Source organism: Styela clava, chromosome 5, assembly GCF_964204865.1.
Source record: "Styela clava chromosome 5, kaStyClav1.hap1.2, whole genome shotgun sequence".
Taxonomy (NCBI): Eukaryota; Metazoa; Chordata; class Ascidiacea; order Stolidobranchia; family Styelidae; genus Styela; species Styela clava.
Genome location: NC_135254.1, coordinates 8502907 through 8523211, shown reverse-complemented (window position 1 = coordinate 8523211; position 20305 = coordinate 8502907). Strand labels below are relative to the sequence as shown.

The 20305-nt window shown below is 36.7% G+C and overlaps 1 protein-coding gene across 1 annotated transcript; it reads left to right on the top strand.

Moving 5' to 3' along the window:
• Nucleotides 1-3147: 3147 nt before the first annotated feature.
• Nucleotides 3148-8709, top strand: LOC120344459 (WD repeat and FYVE domain-containing protein 2-like). The gene has a single exon (XM_039413691.2). The coding sequence runs from the start codon at nucleotides 3218-3220 to the stop codon at nucleotides 4424-4426; it is 1209 nt and encodes a 402-aa protein (XP_039269625.2). The 5' UTR covers nucleotides 3148-3217; the 3' UTR covers nucleotides 4427-8709.
• Nucleotides 8710-20305: the final 11596 nt, after the last annotated feature.

Here is a 20305-nt window from a genome sequence, read left to right as displayed (position 1 = left end):
GTATATTTTTTGCAAATGTTTCGGGGTTTTCTTCATTTTTTTCCGTTTCGCCGAAGCGCTCTGACCTCCTTCGCCAGATATGTAGCCGCCGTCTCCCAGCTTGTGCACCAACACGTTGGAACTTCCAATTACGCGTGGTGCAGGGCGTGTCCGAAATTAGGTCTGAGCTCATTGAGTGTTTCAATGGCATTCAGAGCTCTCCGGTTTGGGACGAACGCTCCGTGAGGGAGGCGGCAGGTCTAAAGCGTCTGCTAGAAGATGGTGAGTTTTCATTTTTTCTCGCTTTTTTCTCAACAATATTCTATCACGTGAATGTATTATACGGCGCATTGTAGTCAAGGCTAATGGATGGAGCGTCTGTGCAGTCGTGTATTTCAGACTTCTGCGATGCTGTATCTCGTATCCGGGAAACAATAAAATACGACGACACATGGAGTGCTTCTTTACGCCGCGGGCAAACAACGCAGCGTTTGATTTTGTCTGCAAAGGAATGCTGTGACATTCTGGTGAATCATATAGGCGATCGTCTGCGCACTGAACACCTTGCCGCGTTCTCTTCGATGAACCCCAAAAATTTTTCAAAATTTACACGTCAATTTCCCATCCATTTGTGGGCTACTGTCTCCAAATTTTACCCCATGATAAACGTGGGTAAATTGGAAAATGAATTGCGATGTATTTACACCAATCAAACTTTTTTGAACATCACATCAACTTGCGCGCTCTATGGGTTCATCATAGATAACACTCTAGTAACTACCTTTGCGGCGTCTGCAAAATTTCTGGACATCATTTTGACGACGCTTATTTCTTCCGCCGACGCAGAGCGAACATTCAGCACGCTGAAGCGTATTAAAACGTATCTCAGAAACACAATGAAGCAAGATAGATTAAATTCCTTGGCTGTTTTATCCATTCACAGACGTTATTTCTGGGATGCATGACTTTAATCAGCGCGTTATTGAGCATTTTGCTTCCAAGAAACCGCGGCGTGTTGCATATATGTTCAAGCAGTAGAAGTCTAGCAGCATATATATCTATGAGTGAGCGAAGCATGTCCTTATCTTTGCATTATCTTTCATTTCTTCATAGTAACGTTTTAAACTTTATTTTAGGTTTTGTCTGCTTTCCCGAAGTTTCTGTTAATATGTCATTGTATTTATCTGGGTAATTATTGCCTTTCCTTTTGAAAGAGGTTTCAAAATAAACTATGTCTTTATTTATTAATCCCTTGACTCGGACCGGTTTTAAAGACACTTTCTTATCGTTAAAAATTGTCGCTTTTGCCGATTGGTTGTTACCGATGGAATGGTTTTTATACTCATAAAATGATGGGAGAACTTACAGCGCTCATCCTGTCCCCGTAGATGGGGGTGACCTGGTCCCGCCGTAGCTTGCCCCGGTTGTCAAAATGACCACGCGCCGCCACTGGAGACAAATAATAATAATAACAACAAGAGAGCTACGCCCAAATATATGGACACGTCTGTTCGCAGTACAGTACGGTGTACCGTACCGTCAGATCACAGTCTACAAATATATTCACACAAAGTGAAGCAGTACAGTAGGACACAAAATGGCGTCCGATGTTCACAGAACGTTTAATGACGTCATAGTAAACAAAAACAAATCTCACAGAGCTAACAGGTATATTTAAAATGAATAAAAGTAATAGCCTTCTGGAGAAAAATTTTATCTTCAACCACTGAAAATTTCAAAGCAATTGGTCCTGTATTCGAAGAGAAAAGCGTTTTTTTAATATTTCCACTAGGTGTATTATTATGTGTCAAATAACAATAAGAACAACATAATATTGAAACGATCGTTATGTCCACTACGTGTCCAATAACAAGAGAGCTATGCTCAAATATATGGACACGTAGCGCCACCCAGTGGGAATAATTTTGATGACGTCATAGCAAAAACACAAAAGTAATAGCCTTCTGAAGAAAAATTTTATCTTCAACCACTGAAAATTTCAAAGCAATTGGTCCAGTATTCGAAATGAAAAGCGATTTCTTCAAAACGTGTCAAAGAACAAGGACACTAAGAACAACAACAACATAATATTGAAACGATCGCTATGTCCACTACGTGTCCAAAAATTAGAAGTATAAATGATAAAATGCCGTGCGTAACCTTACTGTGGCTTTCTGTCGCGAATCTCAACTGGAGTCCTCAACTGGTGACCGTACATTTGAACCCATGTACATTTGAACCCATGTGTATATCCGCGGGTTTAATCTATATGCGGGTGCTAAAACCCATGGGTTAGGTTAGTATGGGTTCAAATATCCGTAAAACACAAAAAATTTCCATAGGTGCAATAGTATGCAGGTGCAATTGTCATGGTTCAAATGTACGTGGGTTCAAATGTAATGGAACCTCCTCAACTCTATGTAACCAATGACATTGTCATTGATGTAACTGATCGCGAGGAGATCGATATAATTTGCGCTACCCCAGTGAGACGCCGTTTCGCGCACTGCAGCTTGTCGCGTTAACTGGATAACGTTACGGATTCCGGGATGCATAAACAAGACATGATCGTCTGGTCTTGTGATATGATGTCACTAATCTTTTTTGTAAAATACGGACCGATCTCGTTAAAGCTATTTTGTTTTTACGCTTCACCTGCAATTTACTGTGAGAACAATATGTACGGCAAACCGAAGTCTGAAAATAGCGTTGTAATAGCTGACTAGGGACAGAAAATGTAACAGAACAACGAATATTAAAACAGGGCCGTACTAAGCTACCTGTACCGGTACCAGTATAGCTCCAGAACTCACTTTGACTATGAAAATTATATCCGAAATTTTTCCGTACCGGTACCGTAACTTAACTGCTTAGACCAGTCAGTAGCACGACGTTACCTTTTTTATAACTTTTTTTAGTTTAATCAAGTTATAGGCCTACATAGCCTTGATTTAGTTAAGCCCTATTACCTGAATTATTTTGTTAGCCTCGAATTTTATTCATATAACTTTACCAGTCGAAATAGCCTATACGGTAACGTATTGGTACGGTATCGGTACCGGTATGTTCTCTGATTTCAATAATGTCCCTAATAGTTAGATATAGCTTATGCTGTGGTGCAGCTTTGCTGATAGTATTTATAACCACATATTTTTTTTTCGGTTTAGTATATATGACATTCGTGGATTGCCTAAGCTTACTGGATTAGTCATTTTAGAACTGTAACAGCCCTGCTAAAATGGCAGCTGAAATTAAAACCAAACCAACTCAGCGGAAACCAAATCTCATCGGTCGAATAGAAGATGAGAACCATGATGTTGTTCCTATGTTGGTTCTTACGCCATCTGAAGACGGAGTCATAACAGTGAGTGAAGATCGTTCTGTACGTATCTGGCTCAAAAGAGAAACGGGACAATACTGGCCAAGTGTTTGCCATTTTTTAACAGCACCATGTTCTTCAATGTGTTTTTCACCTTCAACAAAGCAACTATTTATTGGCTTACAAAGCGGTTCTGTTGAAGAGTATCGTGTTGCTGAAGATTACAATTCAATTTACCATCAAAGAAAATACGATGCTCATCAAAAACAAGTCACAAGTGTGGTTTTCTGCGTTGAAAAAGAAATTCTTGTAACTTGTGCAAAAGATAGATGGCTTACTTGGTACTGGACACAAAATGGTCAAAAAATGGGAGCTCACCAAGTTGCTTCCGTGCCAATTTGCTTACAGTTTGATGTCAGATCTAATTATGTTTTCTGTGGTCTCTCTAATGGGGAAATCCCTATTTTACAAATTGATAAGAATGACTGCAAATCAATAAATTCTCTGAAAGGACATTCTGGTGCTGTAAATACCTTGTTCTGGGACAGTGCTGCACAAATTCTGTATTCTGGAAGTTCAGATAAATCTATAATCATGTGGGATATAGGAAGCAAAAAAGGGACGGCTTTTGAACTCCAGGGTCATGAGTCAAAGGTCATGTCAATTCATTACTCTGCCAGTACACAACAGTTGGTTTCTATGAGTTACGATGGATCTTTGGTTATTTGGAACATGGATATCAAACGACAAGAAACACCAGTATGGGAAGAAAAAGATCAATGTCAAAAGTGCAAAACCCCCTTTTTCTGGAATTTTCGTCAAATGTGGAACGAAAAAACTGTTGGTCTGAGACAACATCATTGCAGAAAATGTGGCACGGCAGTATGTGCAAAATGTAGCACAAAACGCACAACAATTCCTTTTATGGGCTTTGAATTTGAAGTCAGAGTGTGTGATGCATGTTTCGACTCCATTCCTGAATCAGACAAGGCACCAACTGCAACTTTTCATGAGCTGAAGCATAATGTGGTTGCAGCAACTCCGGACTGGAAGAAACTTTGTCTTGCAACAAGCGGTTCAGACCGTGTTGTGAAAATCTGGGACATGAGTCAGGTTATTCATAAGTAAGATTGATTAACAGCATCTCGGTTGAAGAAGTTATTTGAAGATGACTGATTTAGCACTTGCCATTTCTTTGATTATTTAATAATACTTCAGCGGATGGATCAAATATTAATCATGTTATTTTGAGTTTGGCACCAATGCCATATCGTCGACATGCACTTTCAACGGTTGGAATGTTTCAATTCTGTTGGATTCAGATTGTATCTTTATCATAATCAACATTATTTTTCTCTTGGAGCAGCGTTTCTCAAACTGTATGGCACAAAAAATTTCTTTTTCTAAATGCGCCGCGAGCAAAAAAAAAATTGAGAACTGCCTTGGAGCATTACTCTGTATATCATACTTTAAAAGTGAGAATCAAGTGAGTTTATCATCGAGCTAATTGTCCATTTGCATCAAATTGTTCAAAATTATGTGTTTTTCATGTATCTCTCACTATATTTATAATAGTTCTCAATATTTTGAAACAAAGCTGTAGACTTGACGCAGGATGTAGTTGGGCATTGTATTCTTTTGTTGTTTGTTTGGCGCTTCAGAAGTGTTTGTACTAATATGGATGTAACTAATTTTGTTTGCCTACTTTACATCAAGTTGCTTATAAAGTCTGAAACAGTCCTCAACTCATAATAAAACTAAAATAAGGAAAATTGGAATGAAAATTATCACCTAACCTAGTACACACACTACGGCAGTACCGTTTGCGGAATATATCAGGATACGTCACGAAAAATTATTGACAAAACTGAATTATGTGTTATTAACAGTTTTTGAGCAATTAGATAATCCTAATTACTGTCATCTTGTAGTGAAATTTCCCATCTTTGTTTTTGAGTCATACTTGATGCTGAATATGAGTAAAATTTTGCATATATTGTGGTCTTGCTGTGATATCAGATTAGTGTGTTTAAAATGAATTTGCATATTGGAATTCTACAATGCAAAAATATTCTAATATGTATATTGGGCTATCCCAAGTGACACTGCAAGACAATTCCAGAAATTTTGCATGTTGTTAGATGCAATATATTTTTACATTTTCAGCTACATGTTTTGTTTCATTGTCCAATCAGTTGCTTTATTGAATATGAAAAAAATTGCACAAAAGTTACATCCAAGACTTACTTAGTGGATATAAAAAATATAGTAAAATATAGCGTGACACTACAGGACGGCAAATCCACCATGCATTAACAGTACATTGTGTTGTGCTGTAAATTTTTGTGATGGTACAGCAGGAGCCCGTAATATTTTCTGGTGCAGTAGCTGAATGACCCCTCTATGTGCTCAAGTTACTTGATGTAACACTGTAAATCCATGCCAATAATGTGCATATTGTATGTGACACTACAGGACGTGACACTGCATGACATTTTTCCACTTCGGAACAGCGGCCTTATCATCTCTTAAAATTCTGGTAATAAATCGTTAAACGGGTGAAGAAATGTCCTACAGCACTGCAAACATTCAAACTTTATTAACTTAAATTCAGTGCGTCTATTTCATATGAAATAACTGTATCACACAATCAAACACTTTGTGTCACGAATCATCAGAAAATATGTCAATTATACCGAAATTTCTACATTTTAGGCCATTTTTTATATACCATCAAAAACCTGGGTGAAATTTTATCTTTTTGGGTAAAAAGAATGCAGTTTAATAAAATTCCAATGCCTTTTATATAAAAAATACAAAAAATTACTTTCACTGCACATTTAAAAAAATTTATGGAATTCAACTTTTGCTTGGAATGACCCTATTACGAACACCAATCATTAAAGATATATTTACTCAACATCATTGGTTTAAGAATGGAAGCAATTTATATACATTATAGATAAATAAGAGAGGGATATTTACACATTTCTGTATTTTTATAATGTATTATGGTTGTTATATCCAAGAAATATTATTGTATGTATAGTTACATTTAAAATATTTTTGTTAATGATATTATGATAACATATTTGCAAGTAATTTTTTATGTGAAAGAGAGAATTGTATGTACATTGACTAATTGACAGTGAATACTGAATATGTTAAAACAAAACCATAATATGGTTTGGTCCACAATTGTAGCAAGCTTATTGTTTTTGAAACAGATTTGGTTTCAATGTATCGCTGTGTGTTCCCTTTATAATTCTAAAATTCATAGTTGGAAATAAGGATGCCCATATCTTAGAAGTTAGATTAGTTAAAGTTTAAATTTTAAGCTATTTTCCAAATTGTCCTATTTTTAATCAGGAAATGAGGAAAATTGACAATGTTTACTATACCTAACGTAATCTATGATTTCACTGTAAAGTTGGCACATTTAACTTGTATGTAATTTCGGTTACCAAAATATATTAAATTCTTATTCTATTTAAGAATAATATTTTTGATTTCTCTAGAAAGTGAGTGTGGTTCTCAAACTTTTTAAGCAGCCCCCCCCCCCCTTTAGAATTTGTCAAATCTCACGTACCACCTCGAAAATGACCAGCTAACAATAAGCCACGAATAACAGATAGTAAATCGAAGGTCTGTTTGGTTCAATAGACACGTTGAAAATACTAGGGGGGAGCGTGAATATCCAATATAAAGAAATGTGATTATCTAAAATGATTAATCTTATCAATTATTTTTGATTAGCTTCACCCCCCTCCTTGTAGGGCGCATCCCACCGTTTCAGAACCACTGGTATGAGCTTTATCTTCAACATGATTCACATACGAGTATATTATAATGCAATGATCAATTACCGTGAAAATGTCTGTGTTGGATGCGAAACAAATTTCAGCCTTGTCATTGTTTTGCTATTATTATATAAAAACCATACAACGTTGAATAGTTTTTTTTGAATGTCATGGTTTGTTAGTAATTTCAAAACCGTTATCCAATTTTCATTGGCTATATGTGTACATGCTTACACTAATATACACCGATTAACTCTAGAAGTTTCCCGTTTCTGTTCGTTGCTTGGGAATGATTAGATAAAAAATAATTTGTAGCATTATGCCATAGTATAGAACAGCCTCCTTAACCATGCTTTATATATTTATGCTTAAATATGATATGTATAAATTACCATAAATCTTTTCAACCATCTGTGGTTAAAAATGTACCTAAACAGAATTGCTGGTCAAATTTCTTAATAGTACATATTTGTTTAACTATATAATTAGCCCAAAAAGTGGAAATGAGAAAGATTGTACTTTGGATACTAGAGATGGAGAATCATACTCTCAACTTTGTTTCTGCCTAATTAATATTTTCATTACATTACTATTTTGCATTTATAATTTTCCCTAATTGTGCTTTCTAATTGTGTTTGGTTCAGCTATTCTTATTTCTTTTCAACAGTTACAAATTTTGTATGTTCAAAAATGGAATTGAATTTCTTAGTATGTTAAATGATATGCGAAAATTCTATTCAGTCAGAATAATTCTGTTGAATAAAAATGAGTTTATTTTATTTACTTCGTAATTGAAAAATCAGTTTTGAAAATTGAGCATCTTTGCACATAAGTTATAGACAGAAATGCCAAGAATTTATCCTTTTAGAGTTGTGCATCATGAATTTGAATTTTGCTAATTAGTGAAAATGTCAAACAATTTTTTCCATCATTGGAATTCTTTAACCTAATCTCTATCAACATATAGCCTATGTTTTTGCAGTGTTCCTCTGCTTTTCATTTGAGAGGGGGGGGGGGATATTTTGATATTAGTGATATAACTAATTGTAACCCATAGGAATTTGGTATACAACTGACTGATCATCTTGCACTGACATATACTATTCTATACGTCACTTTTGAGAATAAAAGTATAATGTCACATTTAGGAGAAGGGGTGTTTGAAATTGTAGCACTGGTGTTCGCCCTCATTGTAGGGAAATAAATAGCTTTATATATGCTAATTAAACAATTAGGAAAATGCTTGATTCATCCAGACATGAATTTCCGTATTTACAGTTTGTGACCTTATTTACCAAAGGTATACAATCTTCTCGCAAAGCAATTTAAATATGCTTTTTGAAAATGAATGTGATTTTTAATTTTTTGAAAATACGCATGCTCGAACAACAGTTTTCTGAATTATGTCAGCTTGAAGGGAATTTCCTATCCATTGATATTGTAATTTTATTAATGATGAATTATATTTATCCATTAATTGTCATCCAGTCTACATTTCTTATTAGCTGTTGCTTTGTATATTATTTGCTAATTTATCTTCCTACTGTATGCATGGTTGTATTATTGTAGTCTGTTCCATCTTGCTTCACAACAAATCTATATAGAAAGAAATGTGTGTTTTGTGAATGACTTAGATTGATGGGCTTTTGTTATTTATATAGAGAATCATGGGTCTTCCCTCAACAGTTTTCGTGATCAGTAAAATGCCAATTTTGGACGGAAAACCCTGTGTGAATTCGCCGGTTCAAATTTACATTTACAACTCCATGTCCCAACTGTTTTGGTGTACCTGGCCGGTTCACACTAAAAAACCCTTTTCTCTGAATGAGCCAGGGGAAAAATATCCCACAGTTCTCAAACGCACTATTGCAGTAAAACTGCACTACTGCTGGTTTCTTGAATTTGGCTAGGCGGCTCTGTCAGTGCAATTATTGATCTGTCATGCAGTTCAATGTAGATGTTTGTGTTATGCTCTAAAACATGGTTGCGTAGACCAAAGTCACTATAAACCGGGGTCGGCCAACCTTTTTGGTGGAAGGGCCACATGTGGTTCACTAATAATGGCACGGGCCACTTAACATGATAGTTATGTTCTAGTTTTGCTACACTGACTACAGGTTAATGAAAAAACAAACAATACCCTCACACCAAACTTTCACAATTATTAGAATAATGAAACTGTTGTTTCCCAACCATCGATGGGGCGCCATCAGTGGTTATTTTCAAAAGTTTTGCCGAAGACAAGCCAAGACGCTTGATTATTTTTATCACAGCTCCCAACAAATCAATGCCTCCAGTCGGACTTAATGGCTGTGGGCTCTTCGGTAATTTCATATCATTATTACCTCCCCGCAAGAAGATCGCCAAGTTGCCAACTGAGCAGTAAACTTGATGTCAATGCTTTCGCCAAGCGCCACGGAATACGATGAAAATTTTCCCGCTTTTTCAATTAAAGTTTCCGCTATAGATTTCCCAGGCTCTTCAACACGACGAGTTATGGTCTGTCTTGACAGGCTATTTTTGCAAAAACTTCTTTTATTTCCGGACGTAAAACATTGGCAACCCGAACAATACATAATATACATTTCTTCGATTGTTTTGCGATAACATCATATAGAGTAGTGAAAGACCAAAAGTGTAAGCGACCTTGGCATCTTTATGTATCGATATCTCCTCCCAGTTGATTTCGATTCAAAATGGCATTCATGGCTCGTTTGAAACGGCTGGCAGAGCGTTTTAAAAAAATAAAAAAATTGTTTGTATCACATCTTTACTCAATTTTTTTCATTCAATTCTGAAAAATACAGCGCGGGCCACTCTAAATGCACCGTGGCCCGCGGGCCACGGGTTGGACGACCCTGCTATAAACTATAGTCACTTTGGCGTAGACGTAACTATCGATTGCCTACGTTGCACTGGTTTGAAGTCTTGTCAAGCTGGTACATCAATGATAATGGATATATTCGCACATCAAGTATTATCTACTTTCATTTAGTTCTCTCCAGCAAGACATTCAACTTTGCCGAATGACTCAAATACCGGCATATAAAAGGTGGAGTTACGGTTTTATTACTGAGTTTCCTAACAACACAAAATATATATACACAAGCTCAGTGGCGGCGCGTGGTTATTTTGACAACCGGGGCAAGCTACTGCGGGACCAAGTCACCCCCATCTACGGGGACAGGATGAGCGCTGTAAGTTCTCCCATCATTTTATGAGTATAAAAACCATTCCATCGGTAACAACCAATCGGCAAAAGCGACAATTTTTAACGATAAGAAAGTGTCTTTAAAACCGGTCCAAGTCAAGGGATTAATAAATGTAGACATTAGACATAGTTTATTTTGAAACCTCTTTCAAAAGGAAAGGCAATATTTACCCAGATAAATACAATGACATATTAACAGAAACTTCGGGAAAGCAGACAAAACCTAAAATAAGGTTTAAAACGTTACTATGAAGAAAGGAAAGATAATGCAAAGATAAGGACATGCGTCGCTCACTCATAGATATATATGCTGCTAGACTTCTACTGCTTGAACATATATGCACAACGCCGCGGTTTTTTGGAAGCAAAATGCTCAATAACGCGCTGATTAAAGTCATGCATCCCAGAAATAACATCTCTGTGAATGGATAAAACAGCCAGGGAATTTAATCTATCTTGCTTCATTGTGTTTCTGAGATACGTTTTAATACGCTTCAGCGTGCTGAATGTTCGCTCTGCGTCGGCGGAAGAAATAGGCGTCGTCAAAATGATGTCCAGAAATTTTGCAGACGCCGCAAAGGTAGTTACTAGAGTGTTATCTATGAGGAACCCATAGAGCCCGCAAGTTGATGTGATGTTCAAAAAAGTTTGATTGGTGTATATACATCGCAATTCATTTTCCAATTTACCCACGTTTATCATGGGGTAAAGGTTCATCAAAAAGAACGCGGCAAGGTGTTCAGTGCGCAGACGATCGCCTATTTGATTCACCAGAATGTCACAGCATTCCTTTTCAGACAAAATCAAACGCTGCGTTGTTTGCCCGCGGCGTAAAGAAGCGCTCCATGTGTCGTCGTATTTTATTGTTTCCCGGATACTAGATACAGCATCGCAGAAGTCTGAAATACACGACTGCACAGACGCTCCATCCATTAGCCTTGACTGCAATGCGCCGTATAATACATCCACGTGATAGAATATTGTGGAGAAAAAAGCGAGAAAAAATGAAAACTCACCATCTTCTAGCAGACGCTTCAGACCTGCCGCCTCCTTCACAGAGCGTTCGTCCGAAACCGGAGAGCTCTGAATGCCATTGAAACACTCAATGAGCTCAGACCTAATTTCGGACACGCCCTGCACCACGCGTGATTGGAAGTTCCAACGTGTTGGTGCACAAGCTGGGAGACGGCGGCTACATATCTGGCGAAGGAGGTCAGAGCGCTTCGGCGAAACGGAAAAAAATGAAATCTCTCGGTAGGTTTACCATCTTTCACAAACCGAAAAATCACAGCCAGTTGGGAAACGCACGTGATGTCAGTTGTCTCGTCAGACTGAATCGAAAGGAACTGGCAATTCTGAATTTCCAGAGTCCCTTTTGAAACAGTTGCGGCATCAAGATGATCTCTCAATACTGTATCTAGGGATGCGGTGTATTCCACCATATCCAAAAATATCCCTCTATTAGAAGAGCCAGCCCGTTCATCATGCCCACGGAGGGACAGCTCGTGACAACCAATGAACTTCAAAACATCTATCAATCGACCGAGAACATGGCGGTTTTTCTCGACGTTTTGGTTGTGCCGACGAATAGAAACCGCGCGTCCTTCATCCAACTGTTCTGCAATATTAACATTTCCGAATGTTCGGTATTTTACTGCATTGTCCAGATGCTCCATAGAAGATTGATGATTCCTGGCACGCCCGGAAAGATGTTTAAGATCTCTAAAACCAAATTTACACCAACGTGAGTCACGGGCGGTAGCAAAAAGTAGGCAATAAAAACAAAAAAGTGCATTTTTGTCCTCGCTGTAACACAACCATTCGTGTTTTTTATACCAAGTTTCTGCGCAGAATGTACGCCGACGCTTTCCTCCGTCATGGGATTGTTCCAGTGAACAATTTTTTGGTTGATAAGGCCCAAGACGTTGTACCTCTAATTTTTATTCCAGCGGCAGCTGCGAAAACGGAGTGCGAAGTAGTGCATCAACCTTATTCATTATGAGGTCTAAGGCTAAGAAATGCGAAGCCGGAAAGAAGTGAGGAGCTCAAAAGGAATGTGGAAAATCGAAAGCAAATGGACTAAAGGTCTCTAACTGATTCAAATAGCGAAACAAGCGACAAAAACGAAGGCGAGGAAACTATCAACTCTTCAAGCAACCAACGAACGAGAAGGAATGCGTGAATATGTCAACACGTTGTTGTAAGAAACGTCGGCATTGTGTCGTCATAATTTCGGGGCTAGCCCCGATGATTTAGTAAAAGAAACAGAAAACAAACGAGACAAACGCGGCGAGTGGAAGATAAAAGAGAGAAAATACGATATACAATGAGCAACCGTGGCAAAATCGGCGTCGCCCCGTCGACGTTCGGCGAAGGCTTTGCGAGCGAAAAATGAACCATGTCGGGAGAATATGGCTAGTGTAGACAGTCTGTGCAACCGATATTGAGGTATTTTTCGAATATTTTTTATTATACCGAAAAAACAACCGGGGCATTGCCCCGGTTGGCACTATTGACGCGCCGCCACTGCACAAGCTGAACAATACATTTAATCTATTCTTTTCTCTGTTACAGCGGTTGCCTCTTTGAATTGCATCGAACCAAAGGGGGCCCCAAAATGTTTCTGGACTAAATTCAGTCTATGAAAAATAAATATTACAAAATAGAATAGAGAAAGAATGTGGACCATTTATGTTGCAAATAGTCAGGTTACTATTTCATGCTTGGTATCATACTATATATTACCTGCAGAATGCATTTTGTTTATAACAGATCAAAAGAATGATTTTGCTTTCACAAGTGGTAAGTGTATGTCACCTCGTTTTCAAAACCACCATGTTTCAAAACATTGTTAAAGTTTGCTCTTTGTTTTGAAACGTCTTTTAAAATAGATTATATCTGATCTTGTTTTTAGCCTCTTGTTTTGTAAAACGTTTTCAGATTAACCTAGACAAAGTTCCTCTGCTCGATCAATAGAAGCCCAGGTGATAGTGTCAGGCGAAAACTAAAAGACTTGTACTTGCAGTGTGATAGGTAAAATATCATACAAGTGAACTTTGTTATTCAAACTGAATAGGCCGCGAGACGAGGCCGTTTATCTTTCAGTTTAGTAGCGCACATAAGGGACTACTTGTAAATAATTTCAAAAGGTTCCTTAGAAATTTAGTAACAAATAATACCTTGTTCCTATTTCCAAAAGTTGCACGTTTTACGCAAAAGACGCTTTCACTACAAGAAATATGTGCTACCATCTGTCCTATATTTTCTGCGTTTCGGCAACATTGACCAATGATCGCAGACTTCTGCATTACGTAACAATTGAAATTTAATCAGCTGTTGGTGGGCGGATGAATCTCAGTTTGTACTGCCCGCTCTTGCGCTGAGTTGGGTATAGCCTTTCCGTCGTCTTTTTTAGTCATTATTGGACACGTAGTGGACATAACGATCGTTTCAAAATTTTGTTGTTATTGTTATTATTTGTCTCCGTCAACACGTTTTGAAGAAATCGCTTTTCTCCTCGAATACTGGACCAATTGCTTTAAAATGTTCAGTGGTTAAAGATAAAAATTTTCTCCAGAAGGCTATTACTTTTTTTTCGCTATGACGTCATCAAAATTATGTGACTCTACGTGTCCATATATTTGAGCATATCTCTCTTGTTAGTTAAGTTATGATAAGACGGTGTTAAAAAGTATAAGTAAGTTATTAAACACATGTAGATTCTTACCATGAATAGCAATTTTAGTTGAGCACTAGCTCATATAACGCTTGTAAATAGGTACGATGCGGTAACTTCAAGAAAGGATAGGACTAGAAAGATATGCCACAAACAACGATACGGTATTTTCATGCTTCTGGTTTATGATTAATTTAATGACGATTCTTGAATATTCAGCAGACCTATACTACTACAGTGTACAGGCTACAGCATATTTGATTCAGAAAATATTGACCGTTTTTGTAATGCACGTTTGTGAGAAAGAGGGGGGAATAACCAATTTTACAGATGTCAGTTGGTCCAAATTCATAAAGTGGACAAGAACCTGGGCAGGAGTTATAAGAAATGAAACGATTGAGAGGTGAGAAATTGCGCATCAAGTTGTAGGCTGACAGTTGATGTTTTAAAAAAACAGGGCATTCCAGACTGTGATTTATCGCGGTGTAAATTTGTGACCACATCGCATAAAGTTGATGCGTTTGATGGCTTCTATAAAATGAAAGCAACTTTTCATGCTGTGTCATTGTAAACCTATGATTATTAATTTTCGGGGAATCCCCTAATGTTCAATTTTTTGCATCAGGATTTTTGAAGCATGTTTTACAGAAAATGTGCAACTTTCGTTAGTGGGAACAAGCTGTAATGCGTTCAGTATGTTCATTCTCATACAAAACTAAAGAATTTATATAGTTCCCAGATGTGCGCTACGAAAAAACCAGGTAGAACCGGTCTCAGTCAGTAACAAGTATTCATTCAATCGTGATTCAACAAAGGGGAATTTCTTACTGCTGTTTGTGTCGATTGTTACGTCACTCCATGTGCTGCGTTGACTGACTGTCGTTGCTAAAATGTAGACCGAATAGGGCTATAAAGAAACGTCTATTTGTCATAGTAATTGCACATTTTCGTAAAATATGTAAGTCGTTATGAAGTAAGTTGTACTAATTGCAATGCAATGTTTAAGAATTATCCAGAAATCATTACCCGGTGGTAGCCTAGTATGTAATACAAAACTAAAAGATGAATAGCTTCGATGGAACGACTGCGGCAAAATCGCTTCGAATAGATAGGGCTACTTGTAGTTTCGCTTTCAAGCTTGGACATCTCTGAACATCGAAAGCTAAGGTTGGAATTGTCATGGCAAACACTTTCACTTGTTCCGTGTAAGTAATCGCGAATATGCTGTATCAAATATGCTCGCTTCTTTGCAAGTTCTGTTTGCCTATATGGCTAGTTGGCGCCAACGACTAACATACCGGTTGGCGCTATGGAATAGCTTATTTATCAGCTTTCTATTGCATCACAATCGTTTCGTGGAAGTGACAACCGCGGACCGCATGTTGCAATTTTCGAGAAGTTACTATCTGGTGAATCATTTTACTTCGCCTGTAGTTATTACTTATCGATTTTAATCGGTAAGTATGTTGATAGGTATTTGTCTGTCTGTCTGTCTGTTTGTTTGCCTGTTAGATGCACGCGATATCTCACGAAAGCGAGATTGAATCTGCTCCAAATTTGCATGTGCATTCATCATATGTCGTACCAGAAGCCTATTGATTTAGGATGAATTATGTCGTATAATTAGCGAGTTATTAACTAATTATTGATGAGACACAAGGTGTCACTATGGAGTAAGGGCGCTGTTTCGGGGGATCCCCTAACTTTCGATCGATAAGTCTTCGGTCTCTGACTGATATTCTCGTTTTAAGTGTTATGTCTAACGACCAACATGTAGGATTATAGGGTTAATTATATATGTACGGTACTCGTAGTCTTAATAAAATGTTTTTACTATAATTCTCACAGTGGTCAAGGTTTAATTTCTAAATAGTCTAGTCGAATTTTTCCGATTACGACCCCAAGCAATTGCTTGGGGACACAACGTCGGTCGTTAAGTAAGAACAATATCATATTACTGTATATGATATACATCAGTCTATTCTATACAGTATGTATTTGTTTTTTTGCCCGGTTTTGAAGTAGCTATCGGTAGAGGTAATTTGATTATTCAATATAGGCTACCTTACCTTAATATATAGATTGCCTTGATTTGTTTAATAGTCAATATGTTATTGTGAGACGTAATAATTATTATTATATTTACGTTCGTTTATGGGCCCACTGATACAACATTTCACCGATATTAGTATTTGTATGTTTATACATGCTTTGTAATTAATTAAGTAAACCGCACACTCGTACATTTCGGTAATCGCAAATCATTGCTATAACATAACTTTATAAACACCAAAGAACAGTTCGCACGTCATTTTGGTAGTCAAGGATCCTGTTGGTATTTCAATAAAAACATAAGAAAGAAACAAAAAACTTGTTTTGAAGCAGGAATTTATGTTTTCAAATTAAAAAATTATTTTCGAGCAGGGAAACCCGATCAAAATGATAACGTTGCAATTAAGATTGGTGGTTGATATCGAATGAGTGCAACTATTATTCATCACAATGCGTTTAATGATGATACCATTTAATTAAGTAGTATTCGCTATACCGAAACAAGCAGCAAAATGACCTGTTTGATACCAGAGCGTCGCATTTTGTTCAGTTAGAGAAGTGTCGCAAAAGTACACTGAACAATTCAAGCTATAGCCTTGACAGGTCACACAGCAGCTGATTGCCATTTCATGCAAAATATTAAACTGTTGTTAAACTCGCGAAAAGATAACCAAACTAAAGTTTATGGCAAAGCATGCACACGTTACATTTGTTACGAAATTTGGTAGTGTTATTGCTGAGAATAAGGTTGTTTTTATTCGAAGTTGGACAACTTCATAATGATGTTTTCGAATACGGTTATTATTTGATGTTGGTTATTCCCTGACATCTTTGCAGGAGTTGCAGCATTAACATGCGCACGTATCGGCAAACTTGGATTCTTTCGAATGTTTCACCCAATAAAACTATTATTATTCATTAAATATAAATAGATCGTTGTTCTGATAAAAATAAATCGACCGAAAATGTTAATGTTTATCTTTTTGTTTTGTTATATATATGACCTTTTTTTAGTTTTAATTTGGAATGAACGTCATTAGCAAACACGAACAAACAATAATCCGCATTGACGTTAATTGTTAATCCGAAATTGCTAGTAAAATGAAATTTTTCAAATTAAATTGTAAAAGCCTTCAGATTAACCTGGACATAGTTCCTCTGTTCAATCAATAGGAACTCAGGTGTTAGTGTCAGGCAAAAACTGTAAGAATTGTACCTGCAGTAGTATAAGTGAAATTTCATAAAATTGCGTTATGAAATTTATCGTTCATGCTATTATATACTGTATTTTTGGATTCCCATATCTTGAACAAATATTTTCTATAGGATGCTGACATAGCGGGAATAGATCAGAGAGCTGATGTATTCCTGGTTTTATGTAATTTCGATTTTATTTTGAGCAAGCTGTGCGAAGTCGATATTCTTTGTAATCGCGACAATGTTATTGATGAACAAATTGTCCCAGCTGTTCAATTCGAACTAACATTGTCATTTCATCCAAATCGCTGTGGTTTTTAAATAGAAACGGGGAGAATGTTATGAATTGAAATTTGGCTATTCCTGCTGCAGTGCATTACGTATCATACTTCATATCTACTCAACATCCCAATATTGTTCTTTGTGTTGTAATTACTGATTGCAGGTCGGTCGTTAATTTGGTTTTACTGTACTCTCTGAGTATCCAATTTGTGGTCAATTCACGTCTTTAGGTTGAGATGTTCTAATACACGAGACCCATGGCCAACAAAAATAAATTTATGAATTAATGTATCTATTTATCAAATACAGTTGAAATAAAAATATATTAATCTGCAATATTGTGTTAGGGACTAAGAATACGCTATGTTTCACGCATCGCGGTATTATGAGTTTTTAAACAAAATGGCGCGCGTTTTACCAGGGTCGTGCAGGAAATGGCTGGCTACCTTGGGCACAAATTTGGGTACTCCCGTAGTATGTGAACCAAGATGGCTGACACCAGAACATAGTATGTGTACCAGGTTAAGGTTAGGCCATAGTTTTATTTCATTTTTCTTTATTTTAATTTTATTACGAGTTCGGGGACTAGACAAGTGATTCCCGTATTATTTGTACCTGGAATATATTGCGATAATAATATAAAAGGATGGATTGTAATATTAATAATTTAGTACTCCTGAAGTATGCGCACCAAGATATTGCACAACCTGAACCCTGACCTGGTACACAACCTGAGTTCAGGTTGTGCGCCATCTTGGTGCGCATATTTCAGGGGGTCCAAAAATTTTTGGATGTTTAAGCAAGTTTGCTCAAACCAAATTCACGAGGCTGTAAACCGTAGAGCAAACTGATTGCTGGCAGAAGAGTTATAAGCGACAACCGCTGCACAAAAGTTGTTTGCGAATATGTATGTGCTTTGACTTGTTTCAGAATGAGAGTTATAAATTACAGAGCTGCAACATTTTGACCTTCTGCGGAATTTGAAAAAAAAATTCAGTTCTGATTGACTGTGCTGATGAACTGTGACCAGCGCGCAATTGTGCAGTTGCGCAGCTTAGAGGGAACCTATGTCTATGACCTAAGGCAAATACACGATTCCGCATAAGAAACATTCCTAAGAAGGCAACGAGTTTGCTAAAAAGAGCAATACGCAATAAAAGGTCTTTCACTTTAGTTACAATGAAACAGCAATATTTTGAATAAAATAAAGGTCAGAAGGTTATAGAAGGGTTAGAAAAATAAGATAAAAAAGAGTCTCCTAGCGACTTCTTTTACCTCTAAGCGTTAAAATTTTAAAATCGATCGGCCCATAAGTTGTGTTTAATCACATCTACAACATTGTTCATTTGGAAAATTATGCTGTGACAAAACTGCTTCTTTAAGTAACTACTACCGAACTAATATTTTACATTTATAGCGAATAAAAATCAAATATTCTGATGGGAGGATATCTTTTTATGCTTTTTTTAAGCCATTTTGAATTTTACAAATTCTAGCAAACTGAGACTTGACATTCGCAATTTATAATTTCGACGATGCAGCAAAATGGCGGATGTCTGCAAGAAAAATTAGTGTATTACTGCGCCTGGAGAGCCTTAGGCAACGATTTCTCTTCGATGTACTTGTTCAGATTGCCGGCTCACCTTCCTTGCACGAGCTATTATTAATATTGTTTCGGTTTGAATAATAGAACTATAGGTTATGCTATTCCCCAACAGAAGCTAAAACCCTTGTACTATAAAACAAACGATTGCAATTAATGAGACATAAATCTTCACAATATTCCCCAAGTATGATTGTCTCATTTATGCTTTAAAACCTAAGTATATGTTACTGACTTTTTTCTGCGTATTCACACAAAGCAACTAGCTAATTTATTTAACAAACGTAACAACTAGATTGCGTCAAGGTATTTGAATATTCGAATGCTCTTAACGATAAAACATTCATAGATGCCATTAGCTTCGCCTTTCAATATACGGTGCGGAAAAAAGCAATCAGCTGCGCCAAAAGATATTCGTATTGGTCGTATAAATACTCTATATATATACGTATAGTTTGATAGTATATATTCGGTATATTACAACAAATCATGTTTCATATCTATCTCAAATTATGTCATTCTCGCCCTGTGCAGTTCATTACCGAAATGGCGAATAATCATAAGTTCAAACTCTTCCTGCGTCTGTATAAATATTTTAACTTGATAACTGTATGAATTTTGAATAGTTTGACTCCAATTATATACCCACGTGAAAAAATTATCAAAATCTAACAGCACATTAGTTACGCAATTACGCTATTATGTAACGTTAAATTTATAACTAGTGAACACTTTGAAATAATGGTTTACATTTTTACGTTTTTTAAATTTTTAATATTAATTTGGTTACATAACACTTGAATCTCAAGAGTTTGTCTAGACTGTGATTATCATATATTACGCAAACGGTTGTTTCTTTTAGGACTTAATCCATTCTTAATCGCATCAACTGTGACGCATTTCCAACATCCCGGACGAACATATTAGTTTATATTATTGTCTAAAAAAGTAATCCCTTTTAAACTGATTTATGCAATATTATCTCTTCTTACGAAAGCAATAGCGACTTACGCAACATTCTGCATTCATCGGAAATTATCTAAAATTGTAAAATAAATAAGAATTTTATAATACGTCATAAAAAACTACTCAAAATATACAAAGTATATCAGACTCCCGGTAGTGCCCGACACCATATATGTTTCAAACTTAAAAATTTTGTATCTGCACAATCCACAATATAACT